The sequence below is a fragment of the Ambystoma mexicanum genome, chromosome 3q (assembly GCF_040938575.1).
Source record: "Ambystoma mexicanum isolate Mex_15411 chromosome 3q, UKY_AmexF1_1, whole genome shotgun sequence".
Classification (NCBI taxonomy): domain Eukaryota; kingdom Metazoa; phylum Chordata; class Amphibia; order Caudata; family Ambystomatidae; genus Ambystoma; species Ambystoma mexicanum.
The window spans coordinates 1,016,853,280-1,016,873,538 of NC_090926.1; the positions used below are offsets into that span (position 1 = coordinate 1,016,853,280).

A 20,259-nucleotide genomic window follows, 5' to 3' on the forward strand; every position below is an offset into this window, starting at 1 on the left:
TAATAGGGATTACACAAAGGACTACAATTACTGTGACTCAAGCAAACACTGACTCATGGCTTCTGGTTAAAAAATATAAGTACATTTATTTTAAAACCTTCTGTTCACAAAACACTTCACTTCTATTAAATAAAACCACACTGTAAATATACTACACACTACCAATTCCTCTTGTTCAGGTCAATTCAAGGTAAGTACATTAGGCTTTGACAGACCGGTGTTGTGAAACCAAGACGTTACCGGGGGTTAATACACAATCACTTTTTGACAGTAATGACAGTTCGGTCTTACGAAAGAAAAGCGTACCTGCGGCAAGAATTGTAGAAGTAGTCAAACACACTTAGCACATAGAATAAAAACAAGGGAATAGTGGATAAAAATCATAGGCAATACTTTTATCAAGGCAATCAAATCTGAGGACTTGTTCTAGAGGAAGATAAAAATCAATAGGCCTGCGCCAGTGTCAAATGGAGCAGGGGCTCTGTTGTCGAGGATCACACGGTGAGAACAGTTCAAGATTAATGTTGCCAGGAGTACTGGATATTGTCAAAGGGAAGCAAAAGTTATAAGACAGAAGAAAGAAAGGACAAGCCTTTGGCAAAGGAACTGGTTCACCCCAATTCCTCAAGGTCGGACGGAGAGAAAGACCAAATGGACACAGTACCTTATTCAGATGAAGAAAGCTGGTGCTATAGCAGTTGTTCCTGGTAGTTCCTGCAGTCTCACGGTTCCCGAAGCTTCAGTCATGGGGACAAGACGGACGACGTCTGGAGCGATCTGCACTACCCAGGATGAGGCCAGCAGCAGCAAAGCAACAGTGAATAAAAGGTGCGCTCCTTTAAAACAGGAGGGGGCTTTTCTGATGGCTATCCGAACCACTACAGCTCTGTGCAGTGAGACCAAGAAGAGGATTGTCTGGCTGTAGAAGGTGAGCTGGTTCATCCCACCAGGCTCAAGGGAAGACGACTCCGGACTGGATCTTCTCTGTCGTTGAAGGGTAGATAGCTCAGGACTGCAGCAGAGCTTCACCGGGCATCCAGGAGTTGCAGCAGCCGTCTTCTTCTCTGCTTCTCTTCGGTTCTTGTGGTTCCAGTGGCAACTGACTTCCAGCCCAAGAGTCCTGCCTTTTATGCCAAAATCCCCAATTCACACAGCCTGGCTGTCAATCACACAGCAGGAGGGTTGTCCAGCCGGGACAACCACCTCAGCTAATGAACACAAAGTGTGACTTGGGTCTCCAAGGAGACCCTGTGCAGGGGGTGACTAAACCCCTCCCTCACATTCAGCCCACCTAGATAACCAGACGCCAAAAGGCGGGCTTCATTGCAGAAGCCCTCCAAAGGACGGCGAACAAGGAAACCAAACCTGTTGTTTTTTTTTAAATATAGTTTTTATTAGCATTTTTTAAGGTTATTACAACAAACATGTCATTTCAATCCGGTACCATTCCCAGAAAAAATGTTCAAACAATATCCCTCCACGCCCCCCTCTCCCACCCTCCCCTAGCCAGTGAACAGGTGCAGATTTCAAGCTTATCTTGCAGGGACGCGTTGTGCATTTTTCGAGTTCGGACTGTCAAATAGATTAGTGCACACATAGTCTAGGGCTCAACCTAGCAGCACCCCATGGGGGGGTGCGTGCCTTGTACAACGGATACCTATTAGGTCCCCCATTTCCTCTGGACTCAAAACCCAAGCAGGCCAACAGTTCATGGGCTCACCCCTCAGGTCGATCGCTCATACTTTTCAAAGAAGGGAATCCAGAGTTCTGCAATGTTGGATCTGGATTCATCCAGGATGTCATATCGTCCGCACCTTCGCAACCCATTCCCTCTCATCAGGCATGTGCGGACTCCTCCACTTCTGGGCCAAGCAGCACCTGGCCGCTACGAGTATGACCTGCAACATGTGGTCCTGCGTGTCCTCCTGGTCATCACCCACCTCAATACCGAATAGAAGCAACCAGGGACAGAAGGGCCTAGAGACACCATCCACCACCTTCACCCAGGATAGGACCTCTCCCCAAAATGACTGCACCCTCGGGCAAGACCACCACATGTGCATGTAATCTCCTTTTTTCTTTTTGCATTTCCAGCAGTGTGGGTCGTAGCCCGGGCTCATTCTGGCTATCAACTGTGGAGGGTAGTGCCATCTATGTAAAACCTTGAAAGCTTGGTGTCTGTACTGGGGGGAGGTCGTTGAACAGTGTGCCCGGATGCACATTTTAGTCCACCTTTTATCATCTATTGCCGTGCCCAAATCTTTTTCCCATTGTGTCCGTGCTGGCGGTGGATCCCTGGGTATCGAGAGCAAGAGAAGTTTGTACAAATGAGATATGACCCCCCTGGAGCCCTTTGTGGAGATGATCGTTTTCTCGAAGTCTGCAAGTTCCCTCCTGAGTGTGCCCCCCCCCCATGAGGGTTCGGAGAGGACTCCCTTCAGTTGAAGGTAGCGAAAAGGTGAAAGCTTGCCAAGCCCCAGGGCTTCCTCCAGGTCCAGAAGGGGCATGAAGAAGCCACCCACCCACAAGTGGCATGCCCTAGCAAGGCCCGCCTCATACCACCTCTGATATGCGGCCGGCTCCGCGACCTTGGCTATGAATGGTGGCGCCCAAATGCAATTTAGTGGGGAAGGCCAGGTTGTGAGCCATCTATAGTAACCCCCCTCCTTCCAGACAGACCACAGGACACCCAATACCAAGTGGTCCAGAACACGCCTATTGTCCAGTGCTACCCACTGCTTTTCTGACCCAGGGTTGAAATGGTCGACCAAAATCCTCAGCTGGGAGGCCCTATAATATGTATCGAAATCCGGGAATCCCACACCACCGTCTTCCTTGGGTCTTGTTAGGACATCATAGGAGATCCTATGTCTCACCCCCCCCAGAGAAACCTGAGTAGGGTGCGTTTCATTGACTGTAGGAACGCGGCGGGGACCTGAGTGGGGAGCATCTGGAAGAGGAATAGGAATTTGGGAAGTACCACCATTTTGATCAGGATGAGTCGTGCCATCCACGAAAACCCAGAGACCGCCTACCTCTCTACATCTCTTTTAACCGCAGTCCACAAAGGGGTGAAATTGCTCAGGAAGAGGTCCTTTGGGTCAGGTGTGATTTGGATTCCCAGGTGCCGGAACCCCTCTCTGCAATTGGAAGGGAAGACCCTCCACATACTCTCTCTCAGTGTCCGGTAATCGACCCCCCATAAAAGCCACAGATTTGCCCAGGTTGACCTTGTAACCCGAGAGGCTCCCATAACGCTCCAGTGCCCGCAACACATGAAAGACCGTCAGTGTTGGTTTAGTAACAGAGGAGAGCGTCGTCGGCGAACAGGCTGATCTTACCAGTGGGAGCCACCCATCTGTACTCCAGTGATAGCCTCATTGTTACGCACCGAGATCGCCCAGGGTTCCATAACAAGGGCGTATATCAGGGGGGATAGTGGACAGCCCTGTTCCGTTCCTCGCTCTAGGGGGGGAAGGCTTCCGATTCCATCCCATTGGCGGCCACCCAGGCTGTGGGGGTGGAATATAGTGCCGCCATCCATCCCAACCATCTCTGGCCCATCCCTATTGCCGAGAGGACCTCCACCATGAAGGCCCAACTCACCCGTTCAAAGGCCTTTTCTGCATCTAGGGACAGCAGGAGGACACCCTCGTTCCGGGTTTCCCTTGAGTGCAGCACGTGGAGGGTTTTGCGCATGTTGTCCGAGGCTTGTCTGTTTAATATGAAGCCCGACTGGTCTGGGTGAACCAGGCGGGGCAGGCATTTCTCCAGGCGAGTGGCCAGGATCCTGGCAAATATTTTAGCATCGAGGTTTAAGAGGGAGATGGGTCTGTAGGAGCTGCGTTCTGTGGGGTCTTTTCCTGGCTTGGGGATTACCGAGATGAGGGCCTGTAGGAATGTGGGGGGATCGTCTCTTTGTTGCAGATGTGGTTGAACAATTTGGCTAAGGGTTCCATCAGCATGGGCTGGAAATGTTTTTAGAAATCAGCTGTATACCCATCACCCCCAGGGGCCTTCCCTGCTTTAAGTCTCTAGATAGCTGCCTCCACCTCCTCCACCGTTATGTCCCCCTCCAAGCCCCGCAGCTCGGCCTCCGTTAAGCGGGGTAGCCGGTGTTCTTCCAGATAGGCCTGGATCTCCTCCGGCGATTCCCCCCTCTTGTTTTGTGTACAGGTCCCTATAAAAGGTTGCAAAGGAGCCCACTACCTCTGCCTTTCTATTGAGAGCCATGCCCTCCCCATCTTTAATAGGTCCAACCCTCCTCTCCAATCTACAACCCCTAACTCTACGTGCCAGTAGGGTCCCCACCCTATCCCCCTTTTCGTAGTACCTTTGTCACGTATATCTCAATTTCTTGACCACCTCCCCAATGAGGACCGTGTGCAGAGCCTGGCGTTTCTCGCGTATTTCCGATAGGAGGGACTCCTTGTCAACCCCCTCTTGGGTAAGCCTACCGCGCAGTCTCTTGAGTTCAGCCTGTATCTTGGCCTCAATGAGCCCTCTCTCCCGCTTATGCCTAGAACCCTCGGCTATAAAAGGAGACCACGAAAGGGGGCCTTCGCCGCATCCCACACTGTCGCCATATCCGTCTCCCCATCGTCGTTAATCTCAAAATACGCCTAATTTCGCCTCTCAGGAATTCCCTGAAGACCGGATCCCTCAGGAGTTTATCATTACACCTCCACTGGGCCGACCTGGGAGATAGGGGGGGGGGGGCGACCAGTCCACCACAAGAAGCTCATGGTCGGACCATGTTATTGCCTCAACCCTCGGGGCTGTAGCCACCCCACTCTCCTCTTTAGAAGTCAAAAAGGAAATCGATTCTGGTGTAGGTGTGGTGTGGGGAGGAAAAGAATGTGTATCCCCCAGGCTCCGGGTAGGTCGCTCGCCAGACGTCCTCCCAGTAGTGTTCCCTCAGCAGGGTCTGGAGCATTAGGTTCTCTTTGGTTATCCCTTTCGGTTCAGTCACCCTTGCCGTCCACCAGTCCAGCCTGGGTCCATTATGAGATTGAAGTCGCCCCCCAGTATCATGGCCCCTTCAGCCCATTTATCCATTACCCCCAGAATCTGGGTTAGGCAACGTATCTGGCCTGAGTTGGGAGCGTAGAGGGTGGCTAGGGTTATGCGTTCCCCTTCGTAAGTACCCTTGATCCCCAGGAACCTCCCCCCAAAGCTCCCTTGGTTTCTGTATTAGTAAGGTGGAGTGTTTTGCTCAAGAGAATCCCCACGCCTCCTTCTTCGAGCTTCTGTGGGAGGCCCAGTAGTTGGCACTGATGTCCTTCCCCCTGATGGGTGATTCCTTCCCCTGTCTGTAATGGGTTTCTTGGAGGAACAGCACCATTAGCTGCTGTTTGTGGAAAATATTACTGGTCAGGGACCTCTTGTTTTGTGAATTGAGGCCCTTGACATTGAGTGTGCCTATCTTGCCTTCAACCATTGTCATCTAGGTAGTCCATCTCTAACTTCACCGTAGTATAATGCTTGCGTGTGGCCCGCTGAAAAATGGAAGATTCCTGTTCGGACTGGCTAGTCCCCTCACCCCTCCCCAGTGGACCCCTCTAAACGTTCCCATTTTGGCCTTGATGATGGTTGTTCTCCCCCTCCCCCTCTGCCCTTTTCCCCCTCCCCCCCCCGACTTGAGGCGTTTGTCCATGTCACCCGATCTCCTTCGGGGACGGTCGACGAACCACCAAGGATTCTACCCCAGCCCCGGGTAGTGTAAACATGTGGATAACCCATTCTCTTTACGTCAGAATGAACGCGTGTGAACCTTTAAACCAAACCCTGCTCCCGTGGTCCCCCGTGTCCCCAGGCGCGGGCCCGACACGGAGGTCCATCGAAACAAACAAACATTAAGAAAAGTTACAGTCACTTCAGGTGATCCTCGGAGGCTGATGATGGGTGCCTGTTTTTTTTAAACTTGCACGCCCCCTTGACCTTGGTCTTGCCGCTAGGTTGTCCCAGACTGTCGGGGCCCCGCAGTGGGTTCCTGGCCTCACCCCCAGCTCCGCTGGATGGACCGGCACGCTCTCCCACCAGGTCACCAGTGGTACGCAAGATGTCCACCTCCGTCACCAGGTGGTGTCTTTCCCCCCGACCACTCGAATGCCAGGTAGAAGGGGTGGCCCCAGCGATATCGGACCCCCTTACCCTTTAACCATGTGGTAAGGGCTCCACATTTCTTTCTCATTGCGAAGGTGAGGGCCGAGAGGTCCTGGTAGATTGCCACCTTAGAGTCTCCGTATTGGATATCACTGAAGTTCCTCGCCTTCTCCAGGATCCCGGCTTTGTCCCTATAGTAATGCAGTCGGGCCAGCACCAACCTCGGGCCTCTACCACCTACGCCGGCTCGATGCACCCTGTCAAATTTAATCTCGATGTCAGCCTCCGCCCCCATGACGATTCTTATGATGTCGTGGACCTTGCCTTCCAGTGCCTGCGGGCTCTCCCCTTCGGACTCCACAAGGCCAAAAATGCTTAAGTTGTTCCTCCTTTCCCTGTTCTCCATGTCGTCCACCTTGAACCGTAGTTCCTCCTCCCTTCGATATATCTCCTGGAACCTGGCCTCCATCTGAGTCTCCAAGATCGCCGCGGAGAGCTGGTTGTTCTCGACTCCCTCCACGCGGTCTTCCAGGGTGGTGACCCTAGTGGTGAGGCCAACTTAGCACCCATGTCGGTTCGAATCCCACGTATCTCCTCCACAATGATCTGGATGTTATTTTGGATGGCCCCCAGGTCGGGAGGCAGCACCGATGGGGCCCCGGCGGCCATTTTGTCCCCTCCGGCCGCAAACTGATACTTGGAAAGGGCCTCCTCCCAACTCATGGGATGTTGGTTGCGGCAGAGTGTGTGGGGAGGGACGCCGGGAAGGGGGGGGGGCGCCCTCAGAGTGACTGTCTATGGTTGTGCCAGCCGAATAACTCAAGGGGTTCAGCACCAGTGGGAAAGCGGCCAATTCATGAAGTCCTGGCCCGAGGGCCTCTCACCTGGCGTGTGCCTTCTCCAGTGCCTTCTCCAGCGTCCACAGCCGGACTTAATGTGGGTGCGCTCCCGCGACGGCCCGGGGAGTTCAGGTGTGCTGTTAGGTGGGCCTGTTCAACCCTGTGGGTGGGTGGAGTGTCAGGGGGGATTGAGTGCGCGTTCAGCGCCTCAGGTGTCTTTGTTCAATGTCGAGCGTGGCCTCGTGCCGGCTCCGCGCCACCTCGCCACATCCGGGGACAGGGTACCAGGGGCCCCGGTGTGCGGTGGAACCTCTGGGGTCCCCCACCTCCGGTTTCTCCTCGCTCCAAGTGGGTACTCCCTCCGCAGGCTTCCCCGCTCCTGCGCTCTGCTGCGGCCTTGGCGTGCCTTGGCGCGCACCGCCTGCGTGTTGTTCAGGACCGTGGAGGGAGGGGCCGCAGAGACCTCGGACGGTCGAACTCGGTCCATGGGTGTCGTAGAAACTCCTGGTTTGGAACCCCCGGGGTGGGCAGTGGTTCACACGGCCTTTTTTGAGATGCTTGCGAGAGATGGGCTCCTTCTTCCTGCTAAACTCCGCAAAATTCCCGGGGCTGGGTGAGGAGCTGTCGGCTCAGGCAGCCATCTTGCCTGCGCCCCCTGGTGGCCTCTCCAAACCTAGTTTGGCGCGAAAGGCAAACAAGAACGACTTTAATAAAAAGAAATGGAGACTAAACCCAACCGGAGCCAAAATAAAACATATGTGGTCAAGCAGGTTTTATGTTCGAGGCTACTACAATAGCCTAAAACATTACCACGTTATATAATATAAGCGCGGTAGAAAAGTTAGGATAGATACCACTGCCACCAGCCAAGTCTTAATGTTAAGGAAGTGAAACAAGGCTCCATTAGGCAGACTAAAAGGGGTAAGAGTTAACCCTTTCCAATACTCCATGTAAGATGGGGTGTACTGGGTCTGTGGTTACAAAGTGACTATATAAAGTTAATGGCAACTTTACATGTTTCTGGGGGACAGTAGTCATCCCCAGAAATGGAGTTCACAAGGGGAGTCGAAAAGACATCCCTGTGTCACTGCACTAAAGGTGCTGTGTGACACACAAGTAAAAAGATGATACCTAGGGAGTTGGTGACACTCCATAGCCTGTGAGCACAAAAAGTACAACACACAAAAAATACAATGTAAGAGTGGGAAAAAAGGCTCACACTCTTACCAGGTGGAAAAAATAAACCCCAGAAATCCAGCAAAGCTGCTGAGGGACTCACTAGGTAAGGGAAATTAGCCATAAATGAGAATTCTCCCTAACAGCTTGTGACCCTACATTGATTCTACTTTTTCTACAAAGACTTCTAAAACATTGTGCAAGACTTTTACGTACTTGGAAGAAGTGCTTCAGCTCACCTAGACTTTTGCCCAAGTGACATTGGCTGGCCTGGCTCCCTGCATGACTCTTCTCTCCTCTGTTTGTGTCTTACCTTCCCTCCAGGAAAGGGTTAATTTATTTTGCATTGGTGGGACAAAGGTACTTACCTGCTTAAGAATATTTGTGTGATATATTGTTTTATTCTGAAATCTCTTTAACACTCATCTCAGTATTGCTCTAAATGTACCAGTGATACATTAACGTCCAAAGTGCCCTAGCTATTTAAGTCACCTGTGGGTGTAGGAAGTGTCTGTGTGCCATCCCAAATGGGTATTTACTGATTTAGAGAAACTAAAGAGTGTGTATTGTGGAGGGTATTTGTGTGCTACTATTATATTAACCCTTCTGAAGAAGGCTTATTCAAACTGACTGTTAAATAAATTAATTATTGTTTAATCAAGAAACCTTGAGTGTAAGTGTTTGTTTGGATACTTGTCACTGTGAATCTCTGTGCAACTCTCCTACTGCTCACATTGACCCCTCTTGAGATAAGCCTGGCTGCTCAGCCACACTACCAACCTGTGTAGTACATACTTATACCAAAGGTTGGGTTTCAATTGCCAGGAGGTCAAGGTTGCTGTAGTGCACCCAAAGGGTACTGCACCAAATCTTGCCTAACAATGTCTAAGAAACAATGGTGACTGTATATACGTTTATAATTGAGTGTTGTGCAATATTATCACCTGCTGGTTTCATTTTCTAGTGTGTGTTTTTGGTCTAGAATAAATATAGTATTTCTGTTCTTGCCTATCTAAATTGAATTGTGGTGTGCTTCATTGTGTGGACTCGTTGTGGCCCCCTGAACCCATTCACAGTCTCCAGAAAATAGAATTGACTGTTTTTCACTGCTACCTTGATCGGGTTTAGGCTAACCTCTCAGTTACCATAATCACAATAACGAAGGTGGCCTCCAAGAATCTGTCCACCAGGTCAGATTCTAATAATCCATTTTAACAAATATCACATGCGGTACAGCCAAGAATATTAAGTGGAGTAAGCACTGCCTATAACCTCGAGTGATGCACAGCACTGCGTTGCTTGAATCAACTACTTTCCCAGGGTAAAGGTGCATTTATTTTTTTATTTGAATTCTTGATAACGTGCCAAATCGCCTGCAGGCCTCACGGCGCACACAGAAAACAATACAAGACAGGAACAATCAGTCGCAATCGAGACGATCAGAGAAAAGACAACCAGCTAGTCCGAGGATTAGGGCAAATTGAAGAGATGAGTCTTGAGGTTCTTTTTGAAGATAACCAGTGAGGTGGAACTCTGGAACTCACTCCCTCGTCATTTTAAAAGAGCTGGCGCTGTAACACTGAAGTTGGTTTTTCCAAATTTGACTGAACGAAACTGAGGCTGGCTGAGCCTGATCTGTTTAGTAGACCCGAGTGATCGACCAGGGACCTAATGCTGGATGCACTGTGTTAAGTAGATGGGTGCAGAGTTGTTCAAGCATTTGAAAGCAAGTGTGAGTATCTTAAAGGATACTCTGTGCTTGATAGGAAGCCAGTGTAGTTCCTTCCGGCCGGCCTTCGGTGATGGAGAAATGTCTGGGTAGACCCAGCACGGCTCTGACCGCGCCGTTTTGAGTGATCTGCAAGGCAGCGATATTGCCAGCAGATATGCCTGCTAGAAGACTGTTGCAATAGTCCAACCTGGAGTTTATGATGGCAGATGCAAGGATGGACATATTACTAACAGATAAAAATGGACGCATTGCGCACAGTTGCCTGCTAATCCAGCCACAGGATGCTCGAGTTTTAGCCACGTGCGAACGCATGGAAGGTTCGGCGTCAAGCGTAATGCCGAGGGTCTTCACGCTTTGAGCCACCGGAATGGAAACATTAGCAATCATAAATGACGCATAATCCTCAGAGAGATTCTTTAACATGTGACTCGATCCAGCAATGAAGATCTGTTTTGTCAGCATTCAATGCCATCAAATTCTAGCTCATCCAGGAGAGGATGATAGAGTAGATAGCAGCGATGGCTTTAGAGTCTGTGGAGTAAGAGCCTGCGAGTTCGAGGATGACCTGGGTGTCATCAGCATAGTTGGTATTTAAGACACCCAGGTCATCGAGCATCAGGAGCAGAGGGAGAATGTAAATGTTGGAGAGTTGGGGACAGAGAGGATCCCTGGGGAACACCACCTGTGAGAAGAGAAAGTATAGAAGAAACATTTTGGACCACCACACAGGCATTCCGTGGACCGAGGAAGGAGGCTAGCCATTGCGTTGTGAGTTTAGTGCAGCCAACAAGTGTTTGTAATCTTGTTGCCAGTAATGCATGGTCAACTAAGTCAAACGCAGCCGATAGACATAACATCAAGAGGGCAGGATGGCCACGGTCGATGAGATCCGAGGATCGATTTTAAATCTAACATGGTGGTTTCTGTGCCATGACAGGCTCGATAGCCAGACTGACGGGGGCCAAGTATGGCGTTGTCATCAATACATTTCTGTAGCTGGTGGTAGGCTACACGGTCCATAACCTTCGAAATGAAGGGCACATTGGTTATTGGCCGATAGTGCATGGCAAGAGAAGGGTCCAGATTTGCTTTTTCAAGCAATGGGGTAATCCATGCTTCCTTGAGGTTCGCCGGGACTTGGCCCTCCTTGAAGGACTGATTGATCAGTTTGGTGATCCAGGGACTGATGTTCTCAAGGCATTGTACCAGGAGCCTAGAGGGACAGGCATCGCCTTTGCAAGTGGGCTTCATATGGAGTATGATGGTAGTTACTTTACTTCAGAGACAGTGCATGGGGTGAAAGAGAATGAGGGCTTATTTGTAGAGGGGTTGGGGGTAGGCTCCTATAGCAAGCAGGGGGAGGACTCAGTGGGAGCACTGGAGGGGAAATGGACCTGTGCTTCATTTAGAGAACACTTCCATGAAAGAAGTTTTTCAGGAGAATTGGGGAGCGGAAGAGCAGCAACTGTCGGGGGGGATGAGGGGAGGAAGGGGATGGCAGTGATATTAGCAGAGGGAGATGCGCTAGCTTCTAAGTGTGAGGCAATTTTGGCAGAAAAGGCGTCGTGAATAGTTTGACACCAGGAGGCATATTGAGGTGTCTGCAGGTTTGTTTGTGTGTTGGCATTACATTCTTGAAGAAAGGCCAAAAGTTCAGTAAACAGTGTTTGCCTTAATGGCAGCAGTTTTAAATGTCTTTACCGTATTCTTATAGGCAGATAACAAGTCGGGCGAAGGATGTTTTCGCCAGGCATGTTCTGCTGCACGACTGCGATGCCGTAACGAAAAAATTCCGCCGTTGAACCAATATTTGGCAAGAGTTTCAGATTTTATGAGTCTTGTGCTCAAAGGGGCAGGGTTCCTCAATAATAGAATCAAGTGTTTTTTTTCATAAGTTCTGAAATGTCAGAAGAGTTCAAATTTTGACAAGTTGCCTAGTCTTTCTCCAAGTTCAAGAGAATCTTTCAGGAGAAAGTTTTTTGAAAGTTCTAGAGGTGATGGAGAGCCTAGGTGCGGTATCGACTCTGGGAGATATAGCGGGGAGAGTGATGGTAAAATTAAGTAAGAAGTTACCCGACCAGGGGCATAGGGAGGTAGTAGGGGTAGAGGCTTGGATTTCATGAAAAAAAAAAAAACAGTCCCGGATATGACCGGCAGAATGAGTGGGTTTGGTCACCTGCTGGCAAAAACCAATAGAGGATAGAGCTCCAAGAAAGGATTGTGCGATTTTTTCAGGAGGGACATTGGCCCATAGATTAAAATCTCTCAAGAAAACGACAGGGCCTTTGTTGGTGGTGACATTACTGAGCAGATGTAAGAGTTGTTCTTCAAACATGGGTAGGTTACGAGGGGGACGGTAGATTATAATGAGGGTAAGTGTAGTATTGCTGGAAATCTTGATTTTAGTGATCAATGATTCACAGTCGTCCAGAGTCTCATGTGGGCAGAGATGGGCTGTCTCTCAGAAGGAGCGCAACCCCCCCCGCCTTTGAGATCTTGGTGATCAGCCCTTAAAATAAGACATACCCTGGAGGGACAGCCTGTGTGGCCTCATTGGAGATACAGGGCCTCATTACGAGTCCGGCGGTAACCGAGGCGGTAAAACCGCCTGTTTACCGCCGGACTCGTATTACCATTCCGCCTCCGTGATTCCCGGAATTACTGGGGCATTACAACCTCGGTTTCCTGGGAATCACGGAGGCGGAATGGTGTTAATCCCCATAACCATTGAGTCCTATGGGACTCAATGGGAATGGGGATCATGGAAACACCGGCAGCATCTCGTAATGCTGCCGGTGTTTCCTCGTCCGCCTGCAGGCGGGCGGTGTTACACCCGCCAGGACAGACCTGCAGGAGTCGGAGTCGTCTGCACGAGTCAGGATCAGGCGGGATAAGCCAAGACACTGTGATTGCCATGAGGTCGTAACATGATAGCGTGAGTTCATGGAGTACCAACACTTTCAACAAGTCTCGGGGCCTCATTACGAGGCTGATGGTAACCATGTAACGCTGTTTCCACAACATGACTTCCCGGTGCCACCTGGACATTACAAGTCAGGTCAGACCTGTCGGATGCAGAGGTCCAGGAAAGCAGAATTCTAGTCTGCCGGTCTGGAAAGGGTGCCGGTACGTTGCTACCGGCACCCTTATTTCTGGACCGGCAGACTTGTAATGAGGCCTTAATCTGCTTCCCTGACTGGAAAAATCATGCTTTTATTGTTGCTAGTGTTGGAGGCCATATCCCCCACAACCAAGCATGGCGGGACACACTCCCATGATGGGAGTGTAACTGGATGCACTCACTTTTCAGTTGATGAAAACACTCCTCCAGCAGATACCAGCCGAGCATGTGGACATTTGTGGAGACAGTGCAACATGCTCACCTCTGAGAACATCTCCACCTCTTCATTGCGCTGGTTTCCCTTCCCTGACATCAGCATTAGCTTGTTCAGCAGTTCCTTCAGCTCCTCCAGACAGTAGTCTCTCTGTTCCACATAATCGCCATGGCTCTCGGGGAGGGTGAGCCTCAAGACAGTGTCTGGGGAAATCTGGTGGGTAAAAGTACAACCTAAGTGCAAGAAAATTCAAAGTAAAAAACAACAGCTGCATGTATTAGCCCTGCAGAGTGATTGTGCGTAATCAGGATGAGTGCACCCATCTCTGGATTCCCAAAAGTTCTGGAAAACAGAACAAGGCAATGGCCAGTAGTGTGGAGACAAGCTACATATCAGTGCGCCAGAATGTACTAACTCAATTATAGGCTCATAGTGTTATGATTCATCGCCCCATAAATGTTCATAAACCATGCAGACGGAGGCTTTCATGTATGGAAAAAGTAAACAATGGGAATTAAGCACTGATCAAATAAAAAGCACATTTGGGAAATAAAGGAAAAATAATTGGAATATGTCATGGTAGATTGTCAGAGATGAGATGAGTCAGGAAATTGGGTGCAGATCGAGGAGGAAGGAAGAGTGCAAAAAGTATACAGTAAATGCAGATTCATTGCTCCCTTCCAATGTTGTTAGAGCTAAACACACAAATGGTAAAGTTTCGGATCTCCATGCTTGTACTTGCTGATAACCCACATTGTTATCTGGCCTTTAAAAAGATTCCATGTCCATAAATCTACTGCACCTTTTATGAACATGCGCAAACAAATTAGAGTAAAAGATCTGGCTTCAGTGTTTAGGCATGGATTTAGCACGCACCTAGGAGAATCAGAGCGCATCACATGTTACATTTGGTATCGAGTGATAATGTCACTGTGAAAGTGGCAACATTTCCCTAAAAAATGAACCCTGCATACAAACACTTTTCCCAAATATTCTAGGATTGGATGTAAAATATAATCTTACCACTCCTAGAATATTTGAGGAAGGAATTTTAGGTCTCTGGGCAAAAAAAAGTTACCTACCTGGCGACTTTTTCACAGAGAGAGTGTGAGGGAGAACTCTCATAAATTTGCTAATTCCCGTCACCTTAGAGACCCCCGGCAACTTTGCTAGATTTTGGGGACTTCATTTTTTTACCTGGAAAGAGTGTGAGCTTTTTTCCCCACTCATGTATTTTGATGTGTGTTTTACTCTTGTGTTCTTTGATTAAGGAGTTTTAGCTAACTCCATAGGCATCAACTTTTCATGTGTGTTACACAGCACCTTCAGTGCAGTGACACAGGGATGTCTTAGACTTCCAAAAGGTTTAAATTCCTTATCTGGGATAACATTCTGTTCCCCAGAGAATGTAAGGTTATATTGACTTTACTAGTCTTTTTAAATTCCTAGACTCAGCACACACTATCTTCCTATAGAGTGCTGGAGGGGTTACCTAGTATCCCCTGTGTCTAGAAACTCATGTAGCAGTCAAATGCTACCCTTTCCTATCGAAATGGCTGGTGGCAGTGGTTTTACAATAAACTACCATGATTTTTCCCGACAGCGAACACCGGTAGCTAAAAATCGCGGGAGCCATGTTTTTCAAGATGGCACCTTAAGCCCCTTTGTTTAAACAGGTCCCGGTCTTCTTTTTTTGCCGTTTCTTTTTGGAAAGGTCTTTCTAGAGTTTGTCCCTGTGCGCCAAACCAGGTTGGATCCCTTTGTTCTTACATCTTCGGCGGGCTTCAGGACGGAAGACCGCCTCTGGTGCCCGAGTGTCTGGGGTGGGCAAGAAGAGATGGAGGTGCCCGGAACTACCTGTGCTTAGTCTCCTAGGAGACTCAAATGCACTCTGGCGTGATTGGCTGGCTGACTGTCTGGCAAGGACAGCCACCTTGCTGGGTGAGTGACAGCTAGGCTGGAATGAAAGGGAGAAAGCTGTTTAAAAGGCGAGTCTCTTGGCTTGGAAGGCAGAGTCGACCACTGGAAAGAAAGAACCGAAGACAAGCTGGAAGAGGACGGCTGCTGCAACTCCTGGATCGTTGGTTTGCCCGGTGAAGCCCTGCTGCTGGTCCGAACTGCCAAGTTCATCTCGACAGAGAAGCCCCTTCAAGGACAACTGATTCCTTTGAGTTGGTGGGACCAATCAACTCGTAAGCCACCTGGATACCATTCTCTGAGCTGGTTAGGATTAACCAGGGGGAAGGACACCAGCTTGTGTGCTTGACTACAGCTACTCGAACCAAAGATCTTCCATTTGCCAGCTTGTTTGACCAGTCCCCGTGCAGTGCAGGAGTCCCCCGACAGCCTCCCTCTTGTCCCCACAACTGAGGCTCAGGAACAGTGAGATCTGCAGGAACTGCCAGGAAACAACGTCTTCAGCTGCATCTTTTCTTCATATTAAGGTACTGTGCCAACCCGATTGAGAGAACTTACCTTTCGCAGTGAAAGTTCATGAAACTTTCCCAACTTGCAGGCCTAATCAGCTTGTGACCCAACATATGATTCTTTTTCGTACAAACTACTTCTGAGAACTTTGGCAAAGACTTGGTTTATTAGGCAGAATTATATGCAGTACCCTTTGGGAACACTTGTTAGGGAGAATTCTCATTCAATGGCTAATTTCCCTTACCTAGTGAGTCCCTCAGCAGCTTTCGCTGGATTCTGCCAAGAAGCACTCCTCTAGGCGCCTGGGTGTCTAGGTGGGCTGAATGTGAGGGAGGGGTGTAGTCACCCCCTGCACAGGGTATCCTAGGAAACCCAAGTCGCACTTTGCCATGATTGGCTGAGGTGGTAGTCCGGGCCGGACAACCCCCCTGCTGCGTGATTGACAGCCAGACTCTGTGAATGGGGGATTTTCGCATAAAAGGCAGGGCTCTTGGGCTGGAAGTCAGAGTCACCACTGGAACTACAAGGAACCAAAGAGAAGCGGAGAGGAAGACGGCTGCTGCAACTTCCCCGTCCCGGTGAAGCCCTGCTGCAGTCCTGAGCTATCTACCCTTCGACAACCAGAGAAGATCCAGTCCGGAGTCTTCTTCCCTTGAACCTGGTGGGGTCAACCAGCTCACCTTCCACAGCCAGAGGATACTCTTTGTGGTCAAAATCGCTGCGCACTGTTGTAGTGGTCCGGATAGCCATCTGAAGAGCCTCTCCTGTTTTAAAGGAGCGCACCTTTTATTCACCGTCGCTGCTGCTGGCTTCATCCCCGAGTAGTGCAGGCCCCTCCAGATGTCGTCCTTCTTACCTCGCTCCAGGAAGGAAACTACCAGGAACAACTGCTGAGGCACCAGCTTCTTCATTGAATAAGGTACTGTGTTCTGCTTCGAGAAACTAGGGTGAATCCCTTTTCTCCTCATCCAAGGCTTGCCCTTGTCTTCCCTCCTCCTTATAACTTTTGCTTCCTCTGTTGACAATATCCAAGTACTCCTGGCAATGTTGAATCGTGAACTGTCTGACTGTGATCCTCGACAACAGGAACCCGGTTCCACTTGACACTGGCTCTGGCCTATTGACTTTTGTTTTCCTGTCAGCAAGTGTTCTCTGATTCTGTCTGCCTTGAGAAAAGTATTGCCTATGATTTTTGGCCCCAACTCTCTTTGGTTAACTCAGGTGCTAAGTGTGTTTTTGCCCCGGTAACATTTCTTTCCGCGGATACACGTATCTTTCGTAAGACCGAACTGTCATTACTGTCAAAAAGTGATCACATATGTATTCATGGTAACGTCTTTTGTTTCACAACACTGGTCCGTTAAAACATAGGGTACTTACCTTGAGTGATACTGTGCCAAGTGAACTTGTTATTTGTAGTGTATTTTACGTGTGGTTTTGAATTAATAGAAGTGTTGTGTTTTACAGATGGTTAAAAAATAAATGTACTTATATTTTTTTTACCTGAAACCTTGAGTCAGTTTTTGCTTGAGTCACAGTAATTGTGGTCCCTTTGTGTAATCTCTGCTACTGCCCATATACTCTTCAGATAAGATTGGCTGCTCTGCTACCACTATAACTGTAGTACAGGCTTGTACCAAAGGTGAAATTGTACTGTCACTTGTAGTCTTAATTGTGTGTAGTGTTCCCAAAGGGTACCGCATATAATTCTGCCTAACACTGGTGTACAGCGGTGAGGATAAAAGTATAGTAATTACACTTAGAGTGCTCAACTAACTACAAGGCTGACAAGGCTAACATCGCTAAAAATCAACATTACTTATGTCTGATATGGAAAGCCACAGTCAGGAGACCCGCCTTAGTTACACTGCTGATTATTTAAGAAACATGTTGTTAGGCAGAATCCTTTGCAATGCCCTTAGGGACCACTACACACATTTAAGACTACAGGTGGCAATACAAGTTTTACCTTTGGTACAAGCCTGTACTACTATGTTAGAGTGGTAGCAGTAGCGGAGCAGGCAGGCTTATCTCAAGAGTATATCAGCAGTAGCAGAGAATACACAAAGGGACAACAATTACTGTGACTCAAGCAAACACTGACTCAAGGGATTAGGTAAAAAGGTAAGTACATTTATTTTTATTTTTTTGAAAACTTTTTATTGAATTTTACTGCAAGATACAACAAATCCAAAACAGTGAAAACCTTCCCTTCCCTCCCTCACTCACTCCCTCCCCCAAAATGACGAGCATTCAAAACCCACATCTTCGTTCTTCGAACAGTTCCTCCACCCTATTGTAGCTCCAATAGTCTCAAGCACTGCAGACACCACATCACCCTATAATCTCCCTTGAGAAAAGTCATAATCTCCCCCCAGTCCGCTGCAAATCCTTGCACTTTATTTTCCATGGCGTAAGTTGCCCACTCCAAGGCCACAATATCCCACACCTTCCTAAGCCAATCTTGTTCCATGGGGACCTCAGGGCTCTTCCTTCTCTGAGCTATTACCAACAGCGCAGCCAGCGTCAGGATCACTCTTGCTTTCTCCCTACCTCCGATTCTCCCCCCCTCTGGAGTCCGACGGATGCCAAAAAGGAGCTGTATTGGAGTGTGTGCATCCCCCGGGCCGAAGGCCTGTTCCTGTGCCCTTTGCACTTCTCCTCAGAACGGTGCAATCCTGGGGCACTCCCACCAGATATGTTCTGCCGTGCCTGTTGAACCACATCCCCTCCAACAACTGCTTGGCCTTGAAGGAAACATCTTATGAAGGCGGGTCGGAGTGTAGTGCCACCCGAATAGAAGCTTATACCATGTTTCCTGGAGCTGAGATGCTCTCGCTAGTTTGGGTATCTTCCTCTATAGTCTTTCCCACTCAGCCCCACTAATTTCTCTCCCTAGCATCTTTTCCCATTTCTGCCTTTAGGTCCATTGAGGGTCCATATTCGAGATATGCAAAATCTTATAAATATTGGAAATTAGACCCTTCGATCCGTCATTGGTTAGTAGGAATCTTTCAAACTGTGTCGGTTCCCTAGTTGCCGCCTTTCTAACTCCCGGGTGAAGTACCCAATGTCTTATCTGAGCGTACCTCAGTCGTTCTCTTTCTTGTACTGCAAATATTCGTTTACATTCCTCAAATGTCAGAATTTCTCCCTCTCGAAACATGTCACATAACTTCCTACATCCTTCCTCCTGCCACTTCTCAAATGCCCTTTTCTCCATGCCCGTGGTGAAGTCGCCATTACCGAAAAGTGGAGTAAATGGAGATGGGTACGTAGTAATACCCTCAGAGCCCACCAAGTTATCCCATATGTCTGCCATTAATTTAGTTATAGTGTTCTCATAGAGATGTCTCGGCCTATGTTCTTTAGGAAGCCATAGCACTTCTGAGAGACTACGGTGGGCCACCGCACTGTCCATCCTCACCCATAGCTTTTCTTGCTGACTCTCCTCCTCCTTTAGCCACTCTCTAATGATACGTAACTGAGTTGCCTCGTAATACCGCCGAAAGTTTGGTAAAGCCAGACCCCCTTCTTTCTTGGAAGCCATCAGTAGATTACCACTTACCCTTGGTCTCTTCCCTTCCCACACAAAGTCTTTGGTCAGAGCCCCCAGTTCCTTAAAGAAGTGCGAGGGAACAGGCTGCGGGGTCGCCTGGAATAAATACAGCAGCCGTGGGAGCGTGACCATCTTTACCGCAGCGATCCGCCCCAACCATGACCCTCTGAGGCCTCTCCATCTTTGGTAGTCCCTCTTGATTGCCTTAAGGAGCGGGGGAAAATTTGCAGAGTACCACCCTCCTAACGTTGCCGTAATTCTCACCCCTAAATATCTGATCCCTCCCGGGCTCCATAGCGGGCGGGTACAGACCCGCAGCTCATCACGTTCCATTCCCCTAAGCGTTAGGTTTAGAATTTCCGATTTGTTAGAGTTAACGTTAAGCCCAGAGGACTCACCAAATTTGTCCAAAAGTGACAGTCTGACTTGGATCGATTCTCTTGGTGTCGTCAGCATCAAGAGCATGTCATCAGCAAAGGCTGCGACTTTCTGTTGCTCCCCCCCAAACGGGATGCCCCTTATGTCTCGCCTTTCCCTGATCGCTTGTAACAGTGGTTCGAGGTAGATCGCATAAATGATGGGGGATAGTGGGCAACCTTGTTTGATCGCCCTGTGTAGATCAACCCTCCTGGTGGCCGTCCCATTCACCATTATTCTAATTGATGGAGTTCGGTAGTTGGCCTGGACCATTGTAAGAAATTCCCCTCTAATGCCCATATTTTCCATTACCCGAAACAGAAATGTCCACTCCACGCAGTCGAACGCTTTTTCTGCATCAAGAGCCACCAAGACTGCGGGAGTGGACATTCTCTGAACCTTTTCAACTAGATGGGCCACCAGCCTGATATTGTCTGCAGTTTGCCGGCCTTTGATGAACCCCGCTTGATCGGGGTGGGTTAAAAAGGGAAGGATAGCATCCAACCTGTTAGCTAAAATCTTAGTATAGATCTTGGCATCCAGATTGATCAAAGCTATGGGGCGATAGGCTGATCTTTCTTCTGGGTCCTTATGTTGTTTGAGAACGAGAGTTACTCCTCGATTGATGGGGCGATTTTACCGGACTGCCGAAACGAGTTGAATAGAGAG

The 20,259-nt window shown here is 49.0% G+C and overlaps 1 protein-coding gene across 3 annotated transcripts in view; it reads right to left on the bottom strand.

Annotated features, from left to right (window-relative positions):
* RNF213 (ring finger protein 213) overlaps positions 1–20,259 on the bottom strand; it is a 3,248,263-nt gene that overhangs the window by 1,582,516 nt on the left and 1,645,488 nt on the right. For all 3 annotated transcript variants that reach the window (XM_069655189.1, XM_069655190.1, XM_069655188.1), the window contains exon 23: positions 13,236–13,400. In XM_069655189.1, the coding sequence (XP_069511290.1) occupies positions 13,236–13,400 (165 nt within the window). The remainder of the gene's footprint in view (positions 1–13,235; positions 13,401–20,259) is intronic.